General features: G+C 40.5%; 1 protein-coding gene across 1 annotated transcript; it reads right to left on the bottom strand.

Annotated features, from left to right (window-relative positions):
- Positions 1-4,304: 4,304 nt before the first annotated feature.
- CRLF2 (cytokine receptor like factor 2) lies at positions 4,305-25,760 on the bottom strand. Its single transcript, XM_067466308.1, has 9 exons — positions 25,667-25,760; positions 20,970-21,008; positions 18,778-18,895; positions 16,000-16,166; positions 12,949-13,085; positions 11,133-11,280; positions 9,127-9,244; positions 8,180-8,264; positions 4,305-4,446 (listed from the first exon to the last, which is right to left on the bottom strand). The coding sequence occupies exons 1-9, from the start codon at positions 25,740-25,742 to the stop codon at positions 4,327-4,329; spliced, it is 1,008 nt and encodes a 335-aa protein (XP_067322409.1). The 5' UTR covers positions 25,743-25,760; the 3' UTR covers positions 4,305-4,326.
- Positions 25,761-26,374: the final 614 nt, after the last annotated feature.

Here is a 26,374-nt window from a genome sequence, read left to right as displayed (position 1 = left end):
TCATTCAGGAAGTGAATGCATGTGAGAAGTTTGAGATTTGTCTAGACAAAATATTACAGGCTTCCCCTTCCCATTTCTCCAAAATACCCATAGGCACTTGAGCATATTAATATAATTACAGGAATGTATCAAAACATCTGCTCTTACTATTATGTGTTTTGCCTCTGTGCATGTGTCTGTGTGGTCTGATAAGTCATAGTCATATCTCAGTGTGCCATTACAGAAAACCCTTCATGCCAGGTTTTGGTACAAAGGCTCTGACTATGGCTTATAGCCTAATTGAAAACATATGGAAAAATCGGCCTGACACATAAACTAGGACTGGGAGTATGAAAAGAAGACAAATACAATTCTTACTCACCCCCACCCCCATAACAGAATGGGGATCTTTGACTACAGACTTATTTAAATCCATCTATAGGATTATATAGCACACAGACAGATGTAGCCTCATTCACCATGGCCCACATCTGAAAAGTGATTTGCAGAGGCCAATATTCATTATAGTCACAGATCTACTCTTAAATTGTATATCTGGAGGACCTGATCAAATGCAGAGGACCTCATCGATGCAGTTGAAGTGGTCGGATCCTTAGGGGCAAGTGACCATGTGCTCCTGCAATTTGAGGTACAAATGAAGGCCAAAACTAAGACAAGTCAAACCCGCATTTTGGACTTTAGGAGAGCTGATTTCTGAAAAATGAAGGAAACACTGAGCAGCATTCCATGGACACAGATACTAAAAGACAAGGGAGTTACAGATGGATGGGAGTTTCTCAAGAGTGAAATACTCAAGGCGCAATTGCAAACAGTGCCAACAAATTGGAAAAAATAGGACAAGTGCAAAGAAGCCAGAATGGTTGTCCAAAGAACTTCTAACTGTGCCAAGACACAAAAGAGACATGCACAAGAAGTGGAAAAAGGGAGAAATCACCAAAGAAGAATTCAAACCAATAGCCAACTCCTGTAGGAAAAAGGTCCACAAGGCCAAAGCACAAAATGAGCTCAGGCTTGCCAGGGACATTAAAAACAATAAAAGGGCTTCTTTTCTTATGTCAGTAGAAAAAGGAAGAACAAGGAGGTGATAGGGTCTCTTCAAGGAGAAGATGGGGCAATGCTGACAGGGAATAGGGAAAAGGCAGAACTACTTAATGCCTTCTTTGCCTCAGTCTTCTCACAAAAAGAAAGTCATCTTCAACCTCATAACCTTCTGGCAAACAAATTAGTCCAATGTGGGATAGGCAAACCTACGGTTAGGTGGATCTGTAATTGGTTAAATGGATGAACCCAAAGGGTGCTCACCAATGCTTCCTCTTCATCCTGGAAAGAAGTGACAAGTGGAGTGCCGCAGGGTTCCGTTCTGGGCCCGGTCCTGTTCAACATCTTTATTAATGACTTAGATGAAGGGTTAGAAGGCATGATCATCAAGTTTGCAGATGACACCAAATTGAAAGGGATAGCCAATACTCCAGGGGACAGGAGCAGGATTCAAAACAATCTTGACAGATTAGAGAGATGGGCCAAAACCAACAAAATTAAGTTCAACAGGGACAAATGCAAGATACTCCACTTTGGCAGGAAAAACGAAATGCAAAGATATAGAATGGGGGATGCTTGGCTCGAGAGCAGTACGTGTGAAAAAGATCTTGGAGTCTTCGTGGACAACAAGTTAAACATGAGCCAACAATGTGATGTGGCGGCAAAAAAAAGCCAATGGGATTTTGGCCTGCATTAATAGGAGCATAGTGTCTAGATTTAGGTAAGTAATGCTACCCCTCTATTCTGCTCTGGTTAGACCACACCTGGAATATTGTGTCCAAGTCTGGGCACCACAATTCAAGAGAGATATTGACAAGCTGGAAGCCACCTATCTGCAGAGTCCCTGAAACTTAGGACTACAACAAACATTAAATGCAAAGCAAACAAAATTGGAGCTCCTGGTGCAGTTGTACCTGCACACTTATCTAATGACAATTCAACAAGTACAAAGGAGGAAATCAAACTTTTCCAGGGCCATGTACCTCAGGGCAAAAATGTAAGATGGAGATCAGCTTCTGTAAAATGAAAATTATCTTTAGGAGTGAGCAAAGGGTAGTTCTGTCATGTGAAAATGTAAACAGAATCCAGGTGAGTCAGACTGAATCCTGTATACCATATATGTTACAGGTAACAATTCTTCCAGGCTAGGCAACTGAGAATACCAGGAAATCCACACTATACAATCAAATTTTAGATGTGTGGAAAGTTATTTGACTTGTATTGCACGAATGCATGCAGTAGATTTGAGGAGCATTCTGTCCTGTAAATGAGCTCATAATACAAACCTAATCTTATTTTCTTACGTTGTTAAACGACCTTGCTCATCAAATCCACAGAGCAGAGATGAAAAACATATTTCAAAATATTTAAAAGATGTTCAAAAAATATGTTTTGTGACTGCTGAGAAACACAAATGAGAACAATTCAGGATAGATGAGAATCTTTGCAGTTTGGAACTTATTCTGCATAAAATTTGCTCTTTTGCACAGTAAGTGATATTTTCTATACCAAAAACAATATTTTCTTTTTTAACACTAATTTTTATTTAAAAGTACAAAAATACAAACATACACAAACAGATACAGAAAAAAGGAACAGTTTATCAATCTCAGCTAATTTACACATGTTTGTCAGCCATTCCTTTTGCTTTGGGATAGCTCATTCTTTCCATCTCTGGGGACAGACAATTCCCACTGCAGTAATCATATACAGCTAAGAATCTTTCATGTTTCCTCTCAAGCTAATCGTCCAGCATCCCCAGCAAGTAGTTCCTATGCAGGAAATAATATTTCAGTGCAGAAAAAGAAGAGAGCTAAACCTGATTAGATGAAAGGAAAACTTGGAAGAAGAGAACACATAAAAATACCATGCAACCTTAACCCTTCCTAAACATGTCTGTTTAATAGGTACTCTGTGTAAATTTCACAGAGTTTCAGGATAGGCATATACCAAAAAGTAGATAACTTCATACTGGTGTAGATATAGGTTCTTCTCTCTTTTTTATGGGTTACCAAAGGATAGAATCTTAGAGTTTATTCATTTGAAAACAGCATAGTACCTTCAGATTCAGTAACAAAAAACCACAAGCAGGACTCTTTGACTGGCTATGGAGCATTTGTAATGGCATGTAAGACTATTATTTAAAATCCTTTAGAATATTTGCACTGAATGATTACTTAACAAATGATTTAATGTTCCTACAAATGCAATGATTGATTCTACTTAAGCCATATTGCTTAATGCTATACACAGTATGAAAAAAATGGTATAGCCAACAGGATAAAGACAAACTTATGAGCAAAAGCCAGTTGACTGTGAATAAAAGATCCACTTTTGTTTCTATCAGCAACTAAGGAACAAATGTTGATTGTGAAGTTCCCTCCTGCATTGGAATTCTTCTCGCAAATTGCAACTTTTTGGTTGTTACTGTAAGAAAGTTGAAGAAAAGTAACACAGATTAAGACAAAACTGAGAATTTGATTTTACTGTGGTTGTCTTATTGTTTTCATATTTGTGGAAGGAGGTATCGAGTACTCACTTGTGTATGCAGTTCCTTGTATACCTGGAGGGCAGCTGCCTGACTTAAAGATCAATCTACTAGCAAGTGGACACAGTGCTGTCTCTATCATGGCCCAGAACTGCCACTGGGAAAGCCCCTTAAATGGTCTAGAAAACCACCATCCTATCACCAAGCATAGCACTTCTATGCTGATGGAGCTGTGTGCTTAGCAGAATTAAACAGAATCTTGGCAAAAACGTGAATGTTTTTTGCTGGGAACCATTCTTGAAGGGCGAAGGAAAGAAAAATATGCAGAGGGGCCAAATCACCCTAAGAAAGCATCAGTTCACTAGATAAAAATGTTCACAATTGTTAAGTTTCATGCAATCCATACTTGATTATTATGATGGAATTACTAATAAAACAGGCGGGGAGGTGGGAGATGGATAATCTATAGCAGTCTTTTTATGGGGGAAAATAAAACTTCCCTATAGTAAATATTCCACAAAATATTTAATTTTATACACCTCCATCCTTTCATGCTTCCCTTACTCGTTTTTATTTAATTCTCTTAAAGATCCCAAATGTTATAACCTATTCTCATTGTGTGGTTGCTCTTATTCTATATTCTTTGCATATTGAAGCACCAGCACTTCCATCATAAAATCTTCCCAGATGGCATAAGCTTAGATCAAGGTTACTTGGAAAAAGGAAGTAAATAACAATAATTTCCCAACTCCTCCCTTCCCTATTCTCCATTCATGGATAATATTTGATAAAAACAGTACCTATGCTTCAGCTTTGATTTCTTGGAAATCTGCTTCCTTTGCCTCCTCAATTATACACTCTTCTTCGATACGTTGCAAGTTTGTTTTAGTCAACAAATTCTCAGTTTTGCTAACCCATTCCTTTAAAAGAAAAGAATGTGGAGCACATCATTTTTAAACAGTAGTTCTTTGTTCTTGGCATGTTCAGCTAGTGCAGACTTCCCCAAGTACAGATTACAACTCAATTTACTCAACACATACTCAAGGAGGGTGGTGGCAGTTCTAGTCCAACAATATCTGGGAACGAAAGATTGGGGAGTTGGTACCAAGACAGATTAAGACATAGCATTGTGCATAATGAGATGTTTACAGGGAGCAACCCAATTGGGATGTTATTCACCAGTGTTAAATTGGGTTTGAGATTTTACTTGAATTACTAATACAGTGGTTCTCAACCTGGGGTTCCCAGGTGTTTTGGCCTACAACTCCCAGAAATCCCAGCCAGTTTACCAGCTGTTAGGATTTCTGGGAGTTGAAGGCCAAAATATCTGGGGACCCACAGGTTGAGAACCACTGTACTCATAGGTTATTGGGGAGGGTTCTTTGAGCAATGATCATGAGTAATTACTTTTTAAATAGCCAACATTCCTCTAAACAATGGTTAAATTCCAGCAAATAGGTATGATACATTTTTCAGTACAATCCTTCCAAAACTCATCCAATTGATGTGGAAGCCCACTCCCTTCAGATTACTATTTCTGTGCCAGTGGAGAGAAGTGGAAGTAATAGATACATGTCCCCAAAAATGCCTGTCACAGTGCATGCAGTTGAAGGAAAATATGTAGATGCTGGACCTGCCAAACTAAGATGGTGGTTCTGCTTATTTGAAGCACATATTTTGGTCTTTAGCTGGAAAAGAATTCAAAACTCCACAAAAATGCAAACAAAAGTGGGTTACAATAGTATCAGCAGGATCTTCATAACAAGAAGAAGTAAATATACTGCGCTATGCATGGACCTTATTCCAAAGGCCATTGGAATCATCGTGCATTGTGGCAATTCCAGCATTGCATATCAGGGGATGTGCCCCACTCCCCCATCACTCGATTTACCTCACATCACTTGATTTACCCAATTTTATGAGAAAATTGAAATAATGATTTGATGCAGTGTTAATGCCTTAAATACTGAGTGAAGCCTTGGGGGTCCACAACCATGAAATATATCTGAAAGTTACCATCCCACAAAGGGAAGTATCAACTTGATGGGACACTGGAAGCCTCCCGTGTTGCCACAGTGGTGGCATGCTCCATTTTGCCTTCCCTTTAAGCACGGAGCCCCATCAGAAGTACCTGTGTATCATGGAATGGTAACCGGTGAGCTCTGTCCTGAAAGGGAAGGCGACATGGAGGATGCTGCCAATTCTACCCTCGTCTGATGAGGTCTATGTGTTAAAACTAAATATGTACAAAAAGTAACAAAGTTACATGTTATACTAAACATAATTATTGCAGTAGTAGGAAAAGCAACTTATTACAGGTATTGTTTTTCAAAGGCACCATTATTTGTCTCTTTTATAAATATATTTAAACAATGTTTCAGTTATCCCAAAGTTTCTTTTCCGCCATGTAATGAGTTTCTTTTAAACATTTTGAATAAAAATGTATTTTTCTCTGTTGTTAAAAAAAATTAAGTTACTGAGTTGTATCACTATAGTGCAGTAGTTCTCAACTTGGATCTGGGGATCCCTGTGGATCCCCAAGGTCATCACAATTACATTATTACAGTATCTACTATGATTAGTGTTGATACTATTATTTTAAATTCATATGGAATCATTATATTATGAGTGTGTGCATCAACAGGTGACCTTATATCCCCTTCTCTCTAAATTTGAATGACTTTTATGAGAAAATTGAAATAATTATTTGATGCAGTGTTAATGCCTTAAATCCTGAGTGAAGGGATCCACGACCATGAAATATATTTAAAAAGGGGTTTGTGGTGAAGAAAAGGTTGAGAACCACTCTTATAGTACATCAATTATTATTATTTTTGTCGTGTCAGAAGCGACTTGAGAAACTGCAAGTCACTTCTGGTGTGAGAGAATTGGCCATCGGCAAGGACGTTGCCCAGAGGATTCCTGGATGATTTTGATGTTTTTATCATCCTTGTGGGAGGCTTGTCTCATGTCCCCGCATGAGGAGCTGGAGCTGATAGAGGGAGCTCATCCGCCTCTCCCCGGATTCGAATCTGCAACCTGTCGGTCTTCAGCCCTGTCAGCACAGGGGTTTAACCCACTGCGCCACTGGGGGCTCATCAATGAAATAAAACTTTTGTATTACAAAAATATAATGCTAAGATCAAAAATTAACAGATGACAAAAAATCCCATCAGACTATATTACTTTCACAAACTATGTGCAAGTTTAGGGCTTTCCTGGCAAATTTTATTCAGAAGTAATTTGTCATTGCTTTTCTTATTTATTTATTATTTATTTGGGGTTCTTTTACCCCACCCTTCTCACCCCGAAGGGGACTCAGGGCGGCTTACAGAAACAAAGGCACAATTCGATGCCTGCAGCACAGAACAATCAAGACACAAAATTACATCAATTCACAATTCACACTAGTTCATGCATTATATCAATAAAATCAATAAAACCAATACAAACCCAATTCCTCCTCTTACATGGTCAGCGATCGCTAACTCATAGTTCTAGTTTTCCGTTCCACTTCATCAATCCTGTTGGTCTTACTCACCTGATTGTCTTATTTAATTGCCAGATTGCCCAAAGGCCTGGTTCCATAACCACGTCTTCACCCTCCTCCTGAAGGAGAGGAGGGTCTTTATCCTGCTTTGGCAAAGCAGGATAAAGACCTTGTAAAATTGAAGGAGAGGAGGGATGATGATGCCCTGATTTCCCCCGGGAGTGAGTTCCACAGGTATTTATTTTATCGTGTCATCAGCAACCATTGGGTTACAATTCTAACAGAGCAAAACAAACACAGAGTTTAAAAAGAAAAAGAAAAAGAAAAAAAGAAAGAAAAAAACCCCACACAGATTTTGTAAATTTGGTATTTGGTTAAATGTCCTTTGACCAGTATCTGGCCACTTGGAGTGCCTCTGGGGTTGCCACAAGAAGGTCCTCCATTGTGCATGTGGCAGGGCTCAGGTTGCATTGCAGCAGGTGGTCAGTGGTTTGCTCTTCTCCGCACTCGCATGCCGAGGATTCCACCCTGTAGCCCCATTTCTTAAGATTGGCTCTGCATCTCGTGGTGCCAGAGCGCAATCTGTTCAGCGCCTTCCAAGTTCCACAGGTGAGGGGCCACCACTGAGAAAGCCCCGAGAAAGCCCAGCCTCACTTGTGACAGTAGTGGGGTCGAGAGCAGGGCCTCCCCAGATGATCTCAGATTTCGGGGTGGGACATAGAGGGAGATACGTTCGGACAGATACACTGGACCGGAACCGTTCTTTAAGACTAAAAAGAAAGAACGTGTCTTGCCCCCAAGTTATCTAGTAGGTTTTCATGCCTGAGTGGGGATTTGAACTTTGGGCTGCCAGAGTCTTAGTGTAAAACTCAAACCACTACCAACAACTACATCAAACCACTGACTTAAATTTATTTATTTATCGTGTCATCCGCAACCAGAACATTGTGTTACATTTCTAACAGAACAAAACAAACTGACCTAAGATGCATTAACTATTATTTTTTTAAAATACTGTTCCATAAAGTTAGGATGACCCAGTTCTGCTACACTTGCATTGGTGGAGTACTAATTATTTAGAATCCTAGATAATTTCTCTTCCCAGATAAGTGCATTGACTGATTTACTAAAGTTAAAATAAGGCAAACTTTTTGACACATTACCTGGAAGTCCCCGTTGTGATCAGTAAACATTTCACAATATACATGTTTAGGGTCTGGAATAATAGGTATTAGAGTGTTCCTAATTCTGTAAAAAAGACATTAAAATTAGAACAACCCAGAATTCCCTTAAACATTCAAAGATGGGATATTGGAAACAATTTATTGATTGAGGGTGTATCTATGCTCACTTTAACTGCTATGGCTCAATGCAATGGAATTACGAAAGTTGTAATTTTACAAGGTCTTTATCCTGCTTTGCCAAATAGTGCTGGTGCCTCACCAAATCCCAGGATTATATAGTGCACATTATGTATTACTGATCACTCGAGAACATCTTACCTGAAAGGACATATTCTATTTCAGCCACTTGTTTTGGTAAGCTTCTAAGACCGAATGGATTTTTCCATGTAACAGGCTAATTGATACAGGTCAGAAATGAGCCAATATGTCTTGCACCTTAGTCACCTAATTTCCACCAATAAGGTTCTAACAGGAAAGATCCTGTTCATGTGCCTAGTTTGCACATGAACAAACTAGGCACAAGTACATAGATCTTTCCTTTATAACACAGGTGGGCAACTGTGGGAGTACATTATTCTCCTGACTCTTCCTGAGTCTGTCTTAACCCCACTCAAAAACGGCAAGCAGAAGTGATATTGTACTGCTCCCTGCCATTATTTTGGAAAGGAAGCAAAAAAGAAAAAAAAAGAAAAAAAGAGGCATTTCCAAAAGTTAGAGGAATTTAGATGTGTTGTTTTTCTCCACTTATGGGAGTTTCAATCATCCCCAAAGTTTGGGAATGGGAAAAAGGGAGTCAGAATCTGCAAATGAAGATATCAGTCCATGCATGCAGTCCATAGGTCACATTTTGTAATATATTCAGTCATATTAATGCACGTTTTCATAATAATGACAAAGAAGCATGAAAAAAACTCCACTGTCCTTACCTGCTTAATCTGCAAACACAGAGCAGAAGAACAAATATTATCAGGAGACCACTCAGCACTGAAGTTAAAAGAATTACTGTATTTGAATTGGGTTCAGATGCATCCGTAGAACAGGAATCTCAAGAGAACCATAGAAAGAAAAGGTTGGAAGCATTTTCTAGCATGTTGCAAAATCAGTAAGTAAGTTATGTCCGCCTTGTCTTTTGAAAGGCAGTTATAAAGATTAATTAAATATACATTTAGAGCATTGTTGGAGCATCTTGTAGTATTTACTGGGAGCATCCTTGTACCAGGGTGAGAACACTTTCTGATACAAAGTCTAATGCACCATCAAATCAAAAGTACACCTCAGTTTTCAAAGCCTTGAACCCTCAAAAAGTATTTGCTGCTGAATTTAATGTGCAAAACATGGTGAAGTGGACTCTTTGTCATTTGGTCATTATAGTTGCTACCTGCTTAGAATTCCTTCTTTAAAAACAAAAAGTGTTAGAACACCAAAGCTTCCAGCTTCCATCTGAAAGGAAAACAGAAATGGTGCATCTATGCTGTAGAATGAATCCACTTTAACTGTCCTGGCTCAATGCTATGGAATCATGTAGTTTTACAAGCTATTAAGCTGCCAAAAATGCTGGTGGTTCACCAAACTATAAATCCCCAGATGACATATCATTGAGCCATGGCCATTAAATTAGTGATGAGGTCTCTCAAATAGGAGCTCTAGATGCAGCATCTGAAACAGTTTCCCCCTTTGCTTTGGCTCAGCACTAAGATTGCTGTATGTGCACCCTAATTTTGCCAAGGTCATTTAGCTAAAAAGGTCAGCACGGGACTCAAGTAAATAAGTATCTGAAGTAAATTCCCCCTTTGCCAGCTATACACTAGACCAGGAGTCCTCAAACTAAGGCCCGGGGGTCAGATATGGCCCTCCAAGTCATTTGCTCGGCCTTTGCTCAGGGTCAACCTAAGTCTGAAACGACTTGAAAGCACACAACAACAACAACAACAACAACAACAACAACAACAACAATCCTATCTCATCAGCCAAAAGCAGGCTCACAATTCCCATTGAAATACTAATAAGTTTATATTTGTTAAAATTGTTCTTCATTTTAATTATTGTATTGTTTTAAAGTGTTTTTGCACTATAAATAAGATATGTGCAGTGTGCATAGAAATTCATGTTTTCTTCAAATTATAATCTGACCCTCTAACAGATCCAAGGACTGTGACCTGGCCCTCTGTTTAAAAAGTTTGAGGACCCCTGCTCTAGACCATGGATGTGACCCGAAAAGAGGTTCTCCCACACACACACAGAGAGAGAAACATTTAGAAATATTTCCTATATAACATGGATTAGTGAAGGAAATTATCTCATTTTGATTTGGCACTCAGCAAAAAGCAAGATCTAATGATCTAATGATGGTGGATAAAAGATCCTCACCCGCCCCTTATTTTCATTCTCAGTTTAGAAACCCCATTGTACTTCTGGTTCATTCTCAAATATGAGTTAACTTAGGTTCACAATGCTGAAAACAGTAGATATACGTATTAATTGGAGGAAGTTACCAAAAGCTAGGTGGTTAACTGGAGCCTCAAGAATGGAAATGTATCTCCAAATCAATCATTTCCCAGCAAGATCCATCTTCCTTTATAACCTTCTATTCCTGACAGTTCAGTCATTTAGCCTAAATTCTGTCTCCTAATGTCTATGAAAAAAGGGGCTAAGCAGTTGCCACCTGGGTGACTCTACTGGTGAACAGAGTCTCTTGTTTCTTTAAAATTCTGAAAAAACTGAAAGAGGAATCACCAGTATGAATTCCTTCTATGCATTAGATATAAACCTTGTATTAATAATTACATTGCTGACACTTCCATGATCTTTGGAATAGATCTCTGACTGTGGATGCCAAATTAGCATCAAAAGAAATAGATTAATATATGAATTTTATCTGGAAAAAGAAAAAAAATCAAGATTTATCATAGCAACTAGAAAAGAAACCATTTACCTACAGAACTGCCATTTGTCCAATGTGTCTCTGCACTCCATTCACTGAAATAATCCCTTTCCTCGTATTTCAGTCTGAATCGAAAAGTGTAGCATTTCCCTGGATCAAATCCTTGAGCCTTAATCTCACAGCTTTCATTTCCCCTGACCTGAACAGCAGAGAATGGTCAGTCATTAATAATGTTGTACACAGTACATTTTTTCACTTCTAATTATCTTAGCAGGATATAGTAACAACTAAGACTAAGCACCAAAATCTTTCAAAATATCAAGAGCTAGAGCAAAGATGTATTATTTATATGACTACCAAAAGGTGTTTTTTTTGGGGGGGGGGGGCGGGGGAAGGATTACTTTCCCCCTTTTGTCCTGCATTCCTTATTTAATTACAAGCCCTGCAAAATTATTTGAGAAATGATCATTTCTTTCAAAAAGATACATAAAAATCAGGGTCTTTGAAAATTCTTATACTTTTGAAAAATTAAAATATTTGAATTTTATTTCAGCAATCACTGATTCTGTTGTACAGGGTTAGTCAAAATGCATAGGCCAATAAGCCATTCAATTGAATGGCTTATTGGCCTATGCATTTTGACTAACCCTGTATTTTTAATTTTTCAGTGACTAGGGTACAACTGCTTCAATGATCACTCAGATCTATTTTCATAAGAAATTATGGATTGGGAAGCAGGTGATTCCAGTTACCTTTTCCATTTGTACATCTAGTGCAAAAACAAACTTGTCAATGTCCCAAAAAGTAGTGCATTTTATAGCAACTGGAATCTGATTTCATTAGAGATAGATGAATGACATCCTTCTACTTGAGAAGGAAGGATTTTTCCATTTAGTCAGGATTCAAGCTCAATTGGGTTTTTAAAAATCCAGTCTCGTATGGATCTTTAGCAAAAAGCCATATAGTAGAAAATAACCCAGATTAATGGAGGCTAATGTCTTCCAATGAAAAAGCGTCATCTATATATTTCTCCCACTGAAAACTGTGGCATCTTCTCTTTTGTTATTCTTGCATTCAAAAAATAATGATTTCAAAAGTTTTGACTCCATTAGCTAAGATTATGATTATTTTTCTGCATTTTGGATAGTTTGACGTACTTTAAAAATAAGTCATTAAAAACATTTTTGATCAACATTTGTGCATAAAATAGTTGTGGTTTTTTACATAAAACAGCTTTTTCATTAAGAAGTCTGAAATTACATGAAATGTTACAGCAGTTGGCCATTTTGTTGTTGTTGTAGGGGAGTTTCAACATATCAAGGATGCATAAATTTTCAATTATTCTGTGCACTAGACATTCAAACATTACGAGTAACCTGCATGCACAATGAACTAGGGAAGCAGCATACTCACTGGTAAATTGAGTTGCATTTACACTTGTACTATTGCTCCCTAGTTTAGGTTTGATTTCACAAACCACAAAATTTTAGTTTTGGAGAGGAAACAAGGAGAGAAGGGATATGGGAAAGAGGAAGCAACTGAAAACAAGGTTTAATTTAATTACAATACATTTATGTTTATCAGATTTTGATGTTTATATCTGAACAAGGTCAACTCAAGACCCATGTCAGTGGATTCAGCAGCAGCATGGTCCATGTTCAGATATTGCACCTGGGTAATGTTTTGGGAATGGCAGGTCTTTTTTGTGACTGCTGATATCACAAGATATGGTTAATTAAATATATGTTCATTTGAAACCTGATGGGAAGTCTCTCAAAAGAAAATCTATTATCAAAAAAGAGAAAGCCCCGTTTTAAGTTTCCATTTCCATGTATCTCCCTTAAAACAGTATCTGCTAATTATTCACCTGCCAATTTTTGTCAAAACTGCTTTTGTACTGAAATTCAAAGTAAAAATCGGATGGATACTTAGGTGTCATGCACTGTGCAATCACTTCATCATTCAGCCATTGGAGGGTTACATTTTCAGGCGGGTTGGGCTTCACTGGTGAAGAGAAAGCCAAATACAAATTTATCTTCTGCAGTCTCTTCAAACAACTATATCACTGTTTTTCAGAACATTGTTTTCATGATAGCACTGAGAAGAGGAATATGCTTTTGGTGTTCATCTTCTCAGGAAGGGTCACCTCCCTTTAGCAGTAAAAAATTCTAGACAACTTGAAAGTCAAGGAATGTTTTTAAGAAATTATAAAACACCAGATTCCTATAGGAGCTAGAAAGATACTTTATTTATTTATGTATTTACAGTATTTATATTCCGCCCTTCTCACCCCGCAGGGGATTCAGGGCGGATTACAATGTACATATACATGGCAAACATTCAATGCCATAGACACACAACATATATACACAAACAGTCAGAGGCTATTTAATATTCCAACTTTTTCTGCCACCAGGAGAGCTGTCACTTCACCATCCATCTGCATCACCGATGAAGTACTTCCTCATTCCTCACATGCTTGCTGGAGATTTTTATGGCCTCGTAAATTAGTTAAATTAGCCTCCCCACATAAGTGGTACCTAAATTTCCTACTTGACAGATGCAACTGTCTTTTGGGCTGCAAAAGTCGACAACAAGCTACACAAATTGGTCGGAAGCTCACTCTGACTATAGCTGGCTTCAAACTCATTACCTTTCAGTCAGTAGTGATCTTAATGCAGCTGACTCCCAGCCAGCTGGACCACAGTCCTGATGTAAATCAATATGCATTCACAATCGAATACTATAGGACATGATTACCCAAAGCAATGGTTCATGGATCAGTGATAGTTCCTGAGTGACCAGCACCCTTCCAGGAATAAAAGAAATAGCTGTAACCAATGGGCATAAATATGGCAATCAATTTTGAGCACATAAACGATGCCAGTCCTCCATCTCAGCCAACTTGAAAATAGCACTGTCAATCTGATCCACATAAATCAGTGGTTCCCCAATCTTCCAGATGTTTTGGAGTTCAGCTCTCAGAATTCCTAATAATTGGCCAAGCTAGTTAACACTTCTGGGAGTTGAAATCCCAAACACCTGGAGAACCAAATAGAGTCATGGAACTCATAAGCTGGCTCTCCCATTTGGCAGAATGAGCTTTTTTTCTGGCATCAAATTTTGGGAGAAAACTGTATGTTAAGTGACTTGCCTTCAAGTTCTCTAACCATCTGCCTTCAGCAATTCTGCAGGATATTCTCCAATCCCCAGAATGGATACAAGAGTCATATGCATCCCACAAGGCATTTGCATCTGGAATAGGGGAGAGTATGGGCTTTTTTCTTAACTGGCAGTAAAGATTTTGGGCAACTTCTAGCCCCATTAATTTCAACAAAAATATTTAATCAAAGATTGTGTTGTGTCCTTTATGAACCCCCCCCCCTTTTTTTTTTTTTTTTTTTTTAGAAATCACTACAGAAAGGCAATTATCTGGATGTGGGTTTTAAGATGAGGAATATAATACTTGAAATCTTCAGCCTTGTCTTACCACTTTGTATTTTGGCAGGCTTCAACGAAAACCATAAAAGACCTTTGAGATTCTATATTTGAGGCCTGCCAAATAAAAAGTCAGGATGTGAATAAATCTAAAATATGCCCATATTAAATTGCACAGTAAAAGATTCATATCCAAAAATTGCCCTTTTTCTGTCCATTTCTAGTATGGTGATGCAGAAGCAAATGTGGAGATGGACATCCACTACTAAATATATTTTGGTTGCTTACCACATGTTATAAAGATTAAATATACTATGTGCTGTCAACCATAAAACACTGTGAAATATTCAGTATTGTCTCAGGCCAAGAGTCAGATATTATGCAGTGTGCCATATCAGTGTACACTTAAGGTCCTTTAAAAGGTAACGGTAAAGGTTTCCCCTTGACATTAAGTCTAGTCAAGTCTGGGGGGTGGTGCTCATCTCCATTTCTAAACAGAAGAGCCAGTGTTGTCCGTAGACACCTTCTAGGTCATGTGGCCAGCATGACTGCATGGCATGCTGTTACCTTTCCACCGAAGTGGTACCTATTGATCTATTTATTTATTTATTTACTTCGCTTGTATACTGCTCTTCTCAGCCCTTAGGCGACTCAGAGCAGTTACTCACATTTGCATGTTTTTGAACTGCTAGGTTGGCAGAAGCTGGGCCTCACAGCAGGAGTTCACCCTGCTCCCCGCATTTGAACCGCTGATCTTTCAGTTAGCAAGTTCAGCAACTCAACAGTTTAACCCACTGTACCACTGGCTTCTTAAGGTCCTTTAGAAGCAAACAAATCTAGCATTGATTTTTCCTCTCAGTTATAAGCAGACAAAACAGATGTTGCTTATTTTTTGTACACTGTCAGTAGTGAGGTCCAAAGTATTCCAAACAAAAAATTCAATGTAGAATCCATACATTTAGAATGCTATATCTGCTAAAGCCCAAGGCTATGGAATTAAGGGATTTGAGGTCTGATGAGTACTCTTTGGCAGAGAATGCTAAAGACCTTCTAAAACTATAACTCCCATTTTTTGTGTCAGGAGCGACTTCAGAAACTGCAGTTTGCTTCTGATATGAGAGAATTGGCAATCTGCAAGGATGTTGCCTAGGGGAAGCCTAGATGTTTGATGCTTTACCATCCTTGTGGGTGGCTTCTCACATGTCCCCGCATGTGGAGCTGGAGCTGACAGAGGGAGCTCAACCTACTTTTCTTGGATTCAAACTGCTGTTGATCAACAGTCCTGCCAGTACAAGGGTTTTGCACCACTGGGGGCTCCTATAACTCCCATAATCCCATTAGCTTCAATCCTAAACCTGAAGTTGATACACCACCCCCAGAAGCCTTCAGTTTCCTTGAGTTTTCATGTGGGGGTTTGCTTGGTCTTAAAAGCCAAGCAGTGATATATGTAATGATAAATGAATGATACATACTCACTTACAATATTTATAGATGTTCTGTTCATCATTATAAAGATCTTTTGTCCCATTAGTGTTTTTGATGTAAATATTAAGAAGTGCATTGTGATCAGCCTGAAAGACACATCCAGTTGTATATCCTTGGTCATATATATATTGAGGACATTGCTTCATCTCTTGGTCATTTAATCTGCAATTGAAATAATGGCACTGAATAATTTGTTTGGGTTTTTTTTTAAAAAAAAAAAATAACAATAGGGAATTAGACCCAGACATTGGTAAGCCAAAATGAAGGGGACACATCTCACAATGTTAACAGGTTATGTAACATAGCACATTTTGAGGCTGTCTTCAGCAGGTATAAGATATAAAAAGCACATAAACACACATGCAATATTAGAAAGTCTAAAATTATTCAGTAACTACAGACTGCAAAGCAGACCAAACTACAGTATATTCTGGCGAATAAGACTAATTTTTAACCCAAGAAAAGCTTCTCAAAAGTCAGGAGTCGTCTTATACGCTGGAGTAGCCTTATGCATGGGAGTCGTCTTATATGCGGGAGTAGTCTTATACACCAGGAGTCGTCTTATAGAGCAAGTGCTGAAACTTCCAATCCGGATTGGAGAATCTGTGGTTGTTGCACATGGTGGTGGTGGGGGGGGGGAGCTCAAAAATGGCAGTGGCTGCATCATACATAGTAATGTATGAAAGCATTAAGGGCGACACTGTACAAGTATGGTAGAAGAAAATCCATCCATCAGGATTCATAGACTCAATGCGGTCCCGATGGTTAGGAAAAGGGGCGCCTCACCAGGAAGGTGTAAGTGAAGGGCAGAGCAAGCTGCAGGCATCCAGGGCACCCGGGGTATGGAAAAAAGAGATAGAGTGACTCTGGGCCCAGAAAAACACACCTCTTTTACCTGTCTGTCCCGCCCTTGTATCCTATTACCATACCTCCTCCTCTGTCTCTCAGATCTTGCTCCTAAAGACTGCAGTGAAGCAGTGCATGTGCGAGATCTGAGAGGCAGAGAAGGAGGTACAATAATAGGAAAATTACCAAACTGAAATCAAATCTAATGCTTTTAAATTTTTTATTTGGTGTGTGTTGGAAAAGGGGTAGTCTTATACGGCGAGTATATCCCAAATTCTATATTTTAACTGGAAACTTTAGGGGTCATCTTATATGCTCAGTCGTCTTATATGCCAGAATATACGGTAATTAAAACTGTTTGGAATCAATTTCTGGGGGAAAAATGTTTTTAATGTAGCTTCCTGGTGATGGACAGAAGGCAATATTCTATTTAAAAATGTTCCTGAACAGGTGCATATATTAAAAGATACTAAGAGGCAGGTGGTGTTTTAAAATGCCTAATATTTATTTGATGCATTGGAGGTATATCGTAATCTGGAATTCACTTTTGGTCTCACATCTTTGGAGATGGACTTATTCTTGCCAGAAACAGAAGAGTCCTGCAATTTCAGAAAGAAGATGGATTTTTGTGTGAAAAGGGATTAGCTGAAGGAAAGAAGAGAGGAATAGCTGAGAATGCTGAAGAGTGAGGCAGTTGATGCAGACAAAGATGGAGATTTGAGAGTTCAGAAGTAAAGAGGTGAGAAAAGAACTCTTGTCGGGTAGAACATTTTAGGTGAACTAATATCCTGCCTAGGACTCTCTAGATCAGGGGTCCCCAAACTTTTTGAACAGAGGGCCGGGTCACAGTCCCGCAAACTGTTGGAGGGCCGGATTATAATTTGGAAAAAATACATGAATGAATTCCTATGTACTCTGCACATATATTATTTGCAGTGCAAAAAACCCCCCCAAAAAATCAAAACCCCACACTTCTATCTAAATAAAAATGTAATGTTCGTTTGTGGGATTAACAGAACTCAAAAAGCACTGGACGAATTGACACCAATTTTGGACACAAGACACCTAACAACCCAATGTATGTCCTTCACTCAAAAAATTGATTTTGTCATTTGGGAGTTGTAGTTGCTGGGATTTAAAGTTCATCTACAATCAAAGACCATTCTGAACCCCACCAATGATGGAATTGAACCAAACCTGGCACACATTTCTCCCATGACCAACTGAAAATACTGGAAGGGTTTGGTGGGCAGTGTCCTATCCGGCACCGCTCCGCCCATGGCGGACAACCTTTGCTCCAGCCGCTCTGCTCTGCAGAGCACCCATCTGGGAGGCTGCTCCCTCCCACTCAGGCAGAGTGGCCTGAGCAGAGGATTTCCGCCATTGGCGGAGCGGCGCCGGGTGGGCGTGCCCAGGCCAGGCCGCACGGGCCGGAGAAATGGCCTTGGTGGGCCGCATACGGCCCGCGGGCCGTAGTTTGGGGACCCCTGCTCTAGATCCTCCAGTCATTCTAAAGAGTCTAGAGATGTCTAGAGAAAACATCTGTCTAGGAATTTCTATGTCTTCCAATGTGATTCTCTTGCCAGCTTCCAGTGGGAGTTGACCATCGAGCTGTGCTACAAGACTTAGAAAATCCTACAGCATTTTCTTTATTTCTGTTTCTTTATTCTCACTGGGGGCCTATGTCCCTAACTACAGGGAATGTGGGAGAACTGACACCCTTTGCAGAAAGAACTACAAAAGGTAGCAGTGGGGTAACCAAAACCTATCTGTCTCACTTATATACCTTTAGTTTTTTCAGAATGAAAAAGAACAAGAAGTAGAAAAAGGGAGGATATAGAAAGGACATTTTTGCTGGGAAAACTGGTTCCTGCCGATGTGAAGGAATCATCAGCATTCAGACATAGAACCTCAGAGCAGTACTTACTTATAAAACATTGTCACATTCAAAAGTTTTATGCCATCCCACTTGACCTCCATCCGGTTATTTTGAAAATGTACAAGTGTGTAATTTGGCTTTGAGCAATTAATGTTATCCGAGAAACCTAAATGTGAGTAAAGAAAAAGAAAATGTTACATCTAAAATTTGAGGATGATTATCATGATTACAGGAATACACTTTAAACCACACATTGAATAACAAAACCCACCACTCTTGACAATTGTCCAACCTTACTAGGGTTGATAGGTATTGGAATTCAGCAGCTGGAGGAACACCATATTCAATTCCCATCCCAGATCTCAGAGTCTTTCCAGATAGGCTATTATCCCGGGAGCATCCGCGTTTTAAAAAGTGGATGTTCCTGGGGGCCTGTCCACGCCCACTCCAGAAAGCACATGCTTTCTGGGGTGGGTGTCCAGACCCCTTTTAAAAGTAAGGAAAACTTACCCAGCCTCCATTACAGTGTTGCTGGAGCTCTCCTGGCACGAAGAAATGACATGCCAGGAGAGTGGGGGGTGCATAATTTCTACATGCCGGGAGAGCTCTAGCAACACTGTAATGGAGGCTGGGTAAGTTACAGTCCAGACACCGGAAGTAGTGGGTTTAACCCGTGCCTTCCAAGAAGGTGCGGACTAAATCCACAATCTAATTAATTTGCCACAAACCAGGGTTTTCCTGATTGTAGCAAATTAATTGAGGGTTGGCCAGAACGTCATCTGGACAGCCCCCTTTTAATTGCAGAAGTTTCCACAATAAAGGGGCTGTCTAGGTCCGCCCTCAGTCAGCTCTTTGTATCCATGTATTCTCTATCTATGGCTTTAGCCACCCATATCTTAAAAGAAAAAACTCCACAAAGCAAACTTTGCTTTTGCCATTTTTTACTATTCCATAGTATATAATGGGATTCCAGCCCCCACGGATTTTAGTATCCACGAGGAGTCCTGGAACCAAAAGCCTCCCACTCAGCACTCAGAGATGTTTTGGGGAAGGAACAGTTTACTACAGAGAGATATGGGAATGTGAATTATTACTTCTACCAAGCTCCTTAAGTTTAATGTTTGTTTGTTTTCCATTGGTGCAAATTCACATATCGAGCTGCTGGCATTAATGGCATATTGATCAATAGTGGGACCAAGGGTGTCACATGAGCTCCTCTATACAATCAATCAATAATCAAAGTCAATCACATGCACATCCCCATCCCTACATTGCCAAATTCAGTGGGTTCTCATGAGAAAAAGCCACGGGGTAACTTCTGAAATGTAAGAGCTCACTTTTTGCAAATAGCTGCCTGTACAGTAATTTTCATAAATGTCCACTGAGCAATTATCAGAAGAGATTAAAAGGTGAAGTACTGGATAGTTCTGGCAATGCTCGAGGGTATTCTGTGTGTCGAGGCACAATCATAAAACATGTGGTGGGCTCTTATGAAAAATCAAGTGAGGAAGGGGGTCCAAAAGTAGAAAGGGCTTCTATATTTCAGAATCTAGAATTTAATAACCAAAGCATAACTAATGTGGACTCCACTTCTGGATGTTGAAAGAACCAATTTCTTCACCTATTTTTTCCTCAGAACTGACCATATTAGTATGATAAAATGTCGCCCTGAGCAATCCCCATAACAGCAATAAACCAGTTCTATTTTTCCTCTTGAGATTATTTCCTTTTTAATAGAGTTAAAACTGCACTTTAACATTTATGAACCATTCCCTTCTTTGTGCAGTGGTGAAATGCCTTTTTGATGGCTGGCGTGGGGAAATGGTGGTGGCGAGGGACAACTGATCCTTTGAGGTTGTGCTGATCCTTTACCATCTCTACTGAATGACCCTTGTTTTATCCATGAATCATATAATTTTGGCCCTAAAATTGCCCCTGACTTATACATGAGATAGATAGATAGATAGATAGATAGATAGATAGATGATAGATAGATAGATAGATAGATAGATAGATAGAAGTATATATGGTTAAAAACTGGTTGCTTTCTTGGAAATTATTGATGGGATTATTCTTACCTCTCAGAAATAATATCAAGATCAAGTAAAGACCAAAGGATCAAGTAAAGACCACTATCTTGAGATGCAGAAGATGTGGAAAGCTTCTTCCCTTTCTGTCAGAAGAAACAGGTGCCAAAGGCACGTGTGTAATTTTTTAAAATGCTTATGTATTATTATTACCTTTTTTTCCTTCGCAGGCATCATTTGAAGGGTGTAAAACTTTCAAGTAGCAAAACAAAAGAAATAACGTTGAATTAGAAACCTTACATTTCAGATAATACAAGGTATTTGTTAAACTTCCCAATGTGCAATATATTTATTTATTTATTTATTTATTTGCTATATTTATATACCGCCGTTTCTCAGCCTAGCCGGCGACTCAACGCGGTTTACAACATAATATAACAATCAACAGTAAAAAAGTTAAAAGCATAAAAAACATAAAAACACAATTCATACATCAATACCAATCCAGTTCGACTCTTAACTAAAAACGTGATCCAGTTCGTCATCCATGTTGCCAGTCCTTTAGTCAGTTACCATTCGTTGCATTGGGTTAACCAAATGCCTGCTTAAACATCCAGGTCTTCAATCTTCTTCGGAATATCATCAATGAAGGGGCTGATCTTACCTCCAAGGGCAGGGCGTTCCATAGCCGCGGGGCCACCACAGAAAAGGCCCTGTCTCTCGTACCCGCCAGCCGCACCTGTGAAGCAGGCGGGATAGAGAGCAGGGCCTCCCCAGAAGATCTTAGGGTCCTGGCGGGCTGATAGGCCGAGATACGTTCGGATAGGTAAGTTGGGCCAGAACCGTTTAGGGCTTTAAAGGCCAACGCCAGCACTTTGAATTGAGCCCGGTAGCAGATCGGCAGCCAGTGGAGCTGGTGCAGCAGAGGAGTTGTATGCTCCCTGCGCTCCGCTCCCGTTAGTATCATTGCTGCCGAACGTTGGACTAGTTGGAGCTTCCGGGCCGTCTTCAAAGGCAACCCCACGTAGAGAGCGTTGCAGTAGTCCAAACGGGATGTAACCAGAGCGTGGACTACCGTGGCCAAGTCAGACTTCCCAAGGTACGGGCGCAGTTGGCGCACGAGTTTTAACTGTGCGAATGCTCCCCTGGTCACCGCCGAAACCTGGGGCTCCAGGCTCAGCGATGAGTCCAGGATCACACCCAAACTGCGAACCTGCGTCTTCAGGGGGAGTGCGACCCCATCCAACACAGGCTGTAACCCTATACCCTGTTCGGCCTTGCGACTGACCAGGAGTACCTCTGTCTTGTCTGGATTCAATTTCAATTTGTTCGCCCCCATCCAGACCGTCACAGCGGCCAAGCACCGGTTCAGGACCTCGACAGCCTCCTTAGTAGCAGGTGGAAAGGAGTGACAGAGTTGGACATCATCCGCGTACAGATGACATCGCACTCCGAAACTCCGGATGATCTCACCCAGCGGCTTCATGTAGATGTTAAACAACATGGGAGACAATATTGAGCCCTGAGGAACCCCACAAGACAAAGGTTGTGGGGTTGAACAGGAGTCTCCCAGTAACACCTTCTGAGACCGACCCTCGAGGAATGAGCGGAGCCACTGTAAAACAGTTCCTCCAAGACCCATTCCCGCGAGGCGTCTCAGAAGGATACCGTGGTCGACAGTATCGAAGGCCGCTGAGAGGTCCAGAAGCACCAACAGGGACACACTCCCCCTGTCGAGCTCCCGGCGCAGATCATCCACTAAGGCGACCAAGGCTGTCTCAGTACCGTGCCCCGGCCTGAAGCCAGACTGTGCCGGATCCAGATAATCCGTGTCTACCAAGAATGCCTGGAGTTGTGAGGCCACCACACGTTCCAGGACTTTGCCCAAAAAGGGGAGATTGGAAACAGGCCGGAAGTTGACGAATTGAGTGGGGTCCAGTGATGGTTTCTTCAACAGCGGTTTTATTACAGCTTGCTTTAAGCTGGCTGGAAAGATGCCTTCCCGGAGGGAGGCATTAACCACCACCTTCACCCACTCGGCCAATCCCCCTCTGGCCTCCTTCAGAAGCCAGGATGGGCAGGGGTCTAGGATGCATGTGGTAGCTCTCATTCCTCCAAGCACCTTGTCCACATCCTCGGATTGAACCAATTGAAATGAATCCATCAAAACCGGACAAGCAGATGCTCGTGTTACATCCTCAGAGACTGCCGTTAATATGGTGTCCAGACCAGAGCGGATCAAAGCGACTTTGTCTGCAAAGAACTGAGCAAAGGCTTCACAGCGAGCTGCCGAGTCATCAGGGCACCCATCCTGAATGGTGGGTTTTAACAGGCCTCTGACAACTCGGAACAGTTCGGCCGGACGGTTCTTTGCAGACGCAATAGTGGCCGCAAAGAAGGTCTTCTTTGCGGCTTTTATTGCCGCGGCATATGCCCTTAAGAAGGACATAAACCGTGTTCGATTTGGCTCGCTCGGATTCGAACGCCACACGCTCTCTAGTTCCCTCTTCTTTCGCTTCAACGCTGCCAGCTCCTCAGTGAACCAAGGAGCTGGTTTAGCTCGGCTACTTGAGAGGGGACGTTCTGGAGCGATCGTGTTTATTGCCCTAGTCATCTCCCCATTCCAGAGAGCGACCAGGGCATCAACAGGATCACCAACCGAGGCGGCAGGAAATTCCCCAAGAGCCGTCAGGAATCCATCCGGATCCATAAGCCTCCTGGGGCGGACCAACTTAATGGGTCCTCCACCTCTGCAGAGGTTAGGGGGTGCAGTTAATCTAAAGCTGACCAGGTGGTGGTCGGTCCATGGCAACGGAGAGATGGATAACTCCTCAACACCGCCACCTTCCTCCCATCCCTGGCAGAAAACCAAGTCCAATGTATGTCCAGCACTGTGGGTGGGGCCAGATACCTGTTGGGACAGCCCCATGGTTGCCATGGTAGACATGAAGTCCTGAGCCGCTCCCGATAGGGTGGTCTCGGCGTGGACATTGAAGTCCCCCAGCACAAGCAGCCGCTGGGACTCCAATGCCAGGTCCGAGATCACCCCCGCTAGCTCAGTCAGGGAGTCTGTAGTGCAGCGAGGTGGACGGTACACTAACAGAATCCCTAATCTGTCCCGGTCACCCACCCTCAGGTGGACGCATTCAAAATTTGTTGACTGCGGGATGGGGGCCCTGGTCAGAAGAATGGAGTCTCTATAGATCACTGCAACCCCGCCTCCCCGCCCCCCGGATCTTGGTTGGTGCTGCACGGAGAAACCTGGCGGGCAAAGCTGGGTCAAATTCACACCTCCAGCTTCGTCCAGCCAGGTCTCCGTGATGCACGCCAGATCTGCCCGTTCATCCAGGATTAAATCCTGGATGAAAGCTGTTTTGCCATTGACAGATCTGGCGTTCAACAGCACCACCTTCAATCCGGGGGGACCGCCGACCTGGTTACACCAATTCACCATATCAATATACCAGTAGATCACTTTTATTGCCATCATAATTCTTTGTACAATGGATTAAATAACAAAACATTATTTATTAATGTTAGTTCAATGTTTTACCTTGCTCAAAGAAAAACAGGATAACCACAGAGGCAACTTTTACCTGTGTCTTCACATTGTAAAAAATAGTTTGGATCCAGACTGTATCATGTTTAGAATAAACCCAATAAAATCAGAATTTCCTGGTAAATCTGAGTCTAACCCAGTGTTGATTAGAATTTAAGATGCAGAAACATGAATGAACACATAATAATTTATTTTAATTTCAAAAGATTTTGGAAAGGTTTTGCTCTAGGTATTATTATTTATTATTTTATTTATCGTGTCAGGATCAGACCAAACAGCTGTACTGCATTTTTTAACAAACAAACAAACAAATAAAACACAACGTTTGCAAGCTTGGTAGTCGATTAGGTTACAGATTTAGGGGACAGATTCTAGGTTACAGATACCTATTACTTTAACTAAATAATTACTCTTCACTATCTGTTTTCCAAAATGCTTGGGACAAGAAGCATTTAGGATTGTTTTATTTATTCATTCATTTTCATTTTTGAATACTTGTGTTTGTACATACATAGGTAAAGTAAAGGTAAATGTTTCCCCTGACATTACCTGGGGGGGGGGGGGTGATGTCTGGGGGTTGGTGCTCATCTCAATTCATCAGCTGAAGAGCCAGAGTTGTCCATAGACACCTGGTCATGTGGCCAGCATGAGTGCATGGAATGCTGTTACCTTCCCGTAGAAGCGGTACCTATTGATCTATTCACATTTACATGTTTTCAAACAGCTAGGTTGGCAGAAGCTGGGCCTAACAGTGGGAGCTCACCCCACTTCCCAGATTCAAAGCGCTGACCTTTCAGTCAGCAAGTTCAGCAGCTCAGTGGTTTAACCCACTGTGCCACCAAGGGGGGGGGGGCTTTTTGTACATACATACATAATTAAATATTTTGGAAGTGGGGACCCAAGTCCAAATGCAAAAATAATTTATATTTAAGTCAAATACACATTGTATACATAGGCTGAGAATAATTTTATATCATATTAATAATTTTATTCATAAAACAAAGTTTGTGTAGTTTAAACCATGACAATGCAAATCACAGCTTTTCAAATTTTTGAGTTCCAGCTAATGGATGCTCAACTGGTGCATTGTCTAGGATGATTAAATATTGTTTCATTTGCCTTAGGCTCAAAATAACTAAATAGCTCAATGATCATTGTGTCATATTGTCACTGACACGCCAAACTCAGGATTACAGCAGTTGCCTGAAACATTAGTAGTATGTTGGAAATTGAATGACTTTGAATTTTTGTTCAATCTTTATACTTTTTGCAGTCTCTAAATAAAACAATTGCAAATAGTTAACAGTGGCATTTGTGTTTTTAAAAATCATAACTTCAAATTTCAACTTACCTTGTGCCCATGTTTGGGGTGCCAACATGTTGATCCAGAGATGTACAATAAAATAGTTCTGAATGCCCCACTCCATGTTGTACAAGAGTCTGAAATCAAATATTAGTATGTAAGCAACTGCAATCCTTCTTTAAAACTTTTGTACTAAAGATATCGCCATATGATAAAGGAAAAGAAGTAGAGGAAATGACTATAGGAAATTCTTGTAATGGTGAAAACATGATAACCTAATCTCACAGTGCAAAGAATTGCAAAGCTATTATAGACCTCAGATATGATTTCCCCTAAGACCCAGAACCGAGGCTTGCAGGAAAGCTCAGTTGGACAACTTCAAATGTGTCCCCAAACACCTTTTGCTAAAACTATTCAATGAATTCTATAAGCCACAGCTTCATCCCAAACCAAAGTTCTGTGCCCCCATATTCTTCCATCTTTCTTGTTTTCTATCTGGTAGCTAATATTAAGAATTTAGATGTCACCACACCTGAGTAAGAAGCTGTGGCATTTCTTCTAAACTTCAAGTGAGACAGAACAAAGTTGGCAGCTTATAAGGCTCATCTAAATCTGTTGTACTCTCTCCTTAAGTGCTGTTCTCCCTTCTGCTGTATACACTGAATAAATAGTTGTGAAAACTATACAGTAAAACCAAACTTCTACCATGTAATTCCTCTTAATTGTCTTTATAACGCTTCAAGATCTGTTAGGATC

This window comes from Anolis sagrei, chromosome 3, assembly GCF_037176765.1.
Source record: "Anolis sagrei isolate rAnoSag1 chromosome 3, rAnoSag1.mat, whole genome shotgun sequence".
Taxonomy (NCBI): domain Eukaryota; kingdom Metazoa; phylum Chordata; class Lepidosauria; order Squamata; family Dactyloidae; genus Anolis; species Anolis sagrei.
Note: the sequence above shows the minus strand (reverse complement) of the source record. Positions and strands in the feature narration are given on the sequence as shown.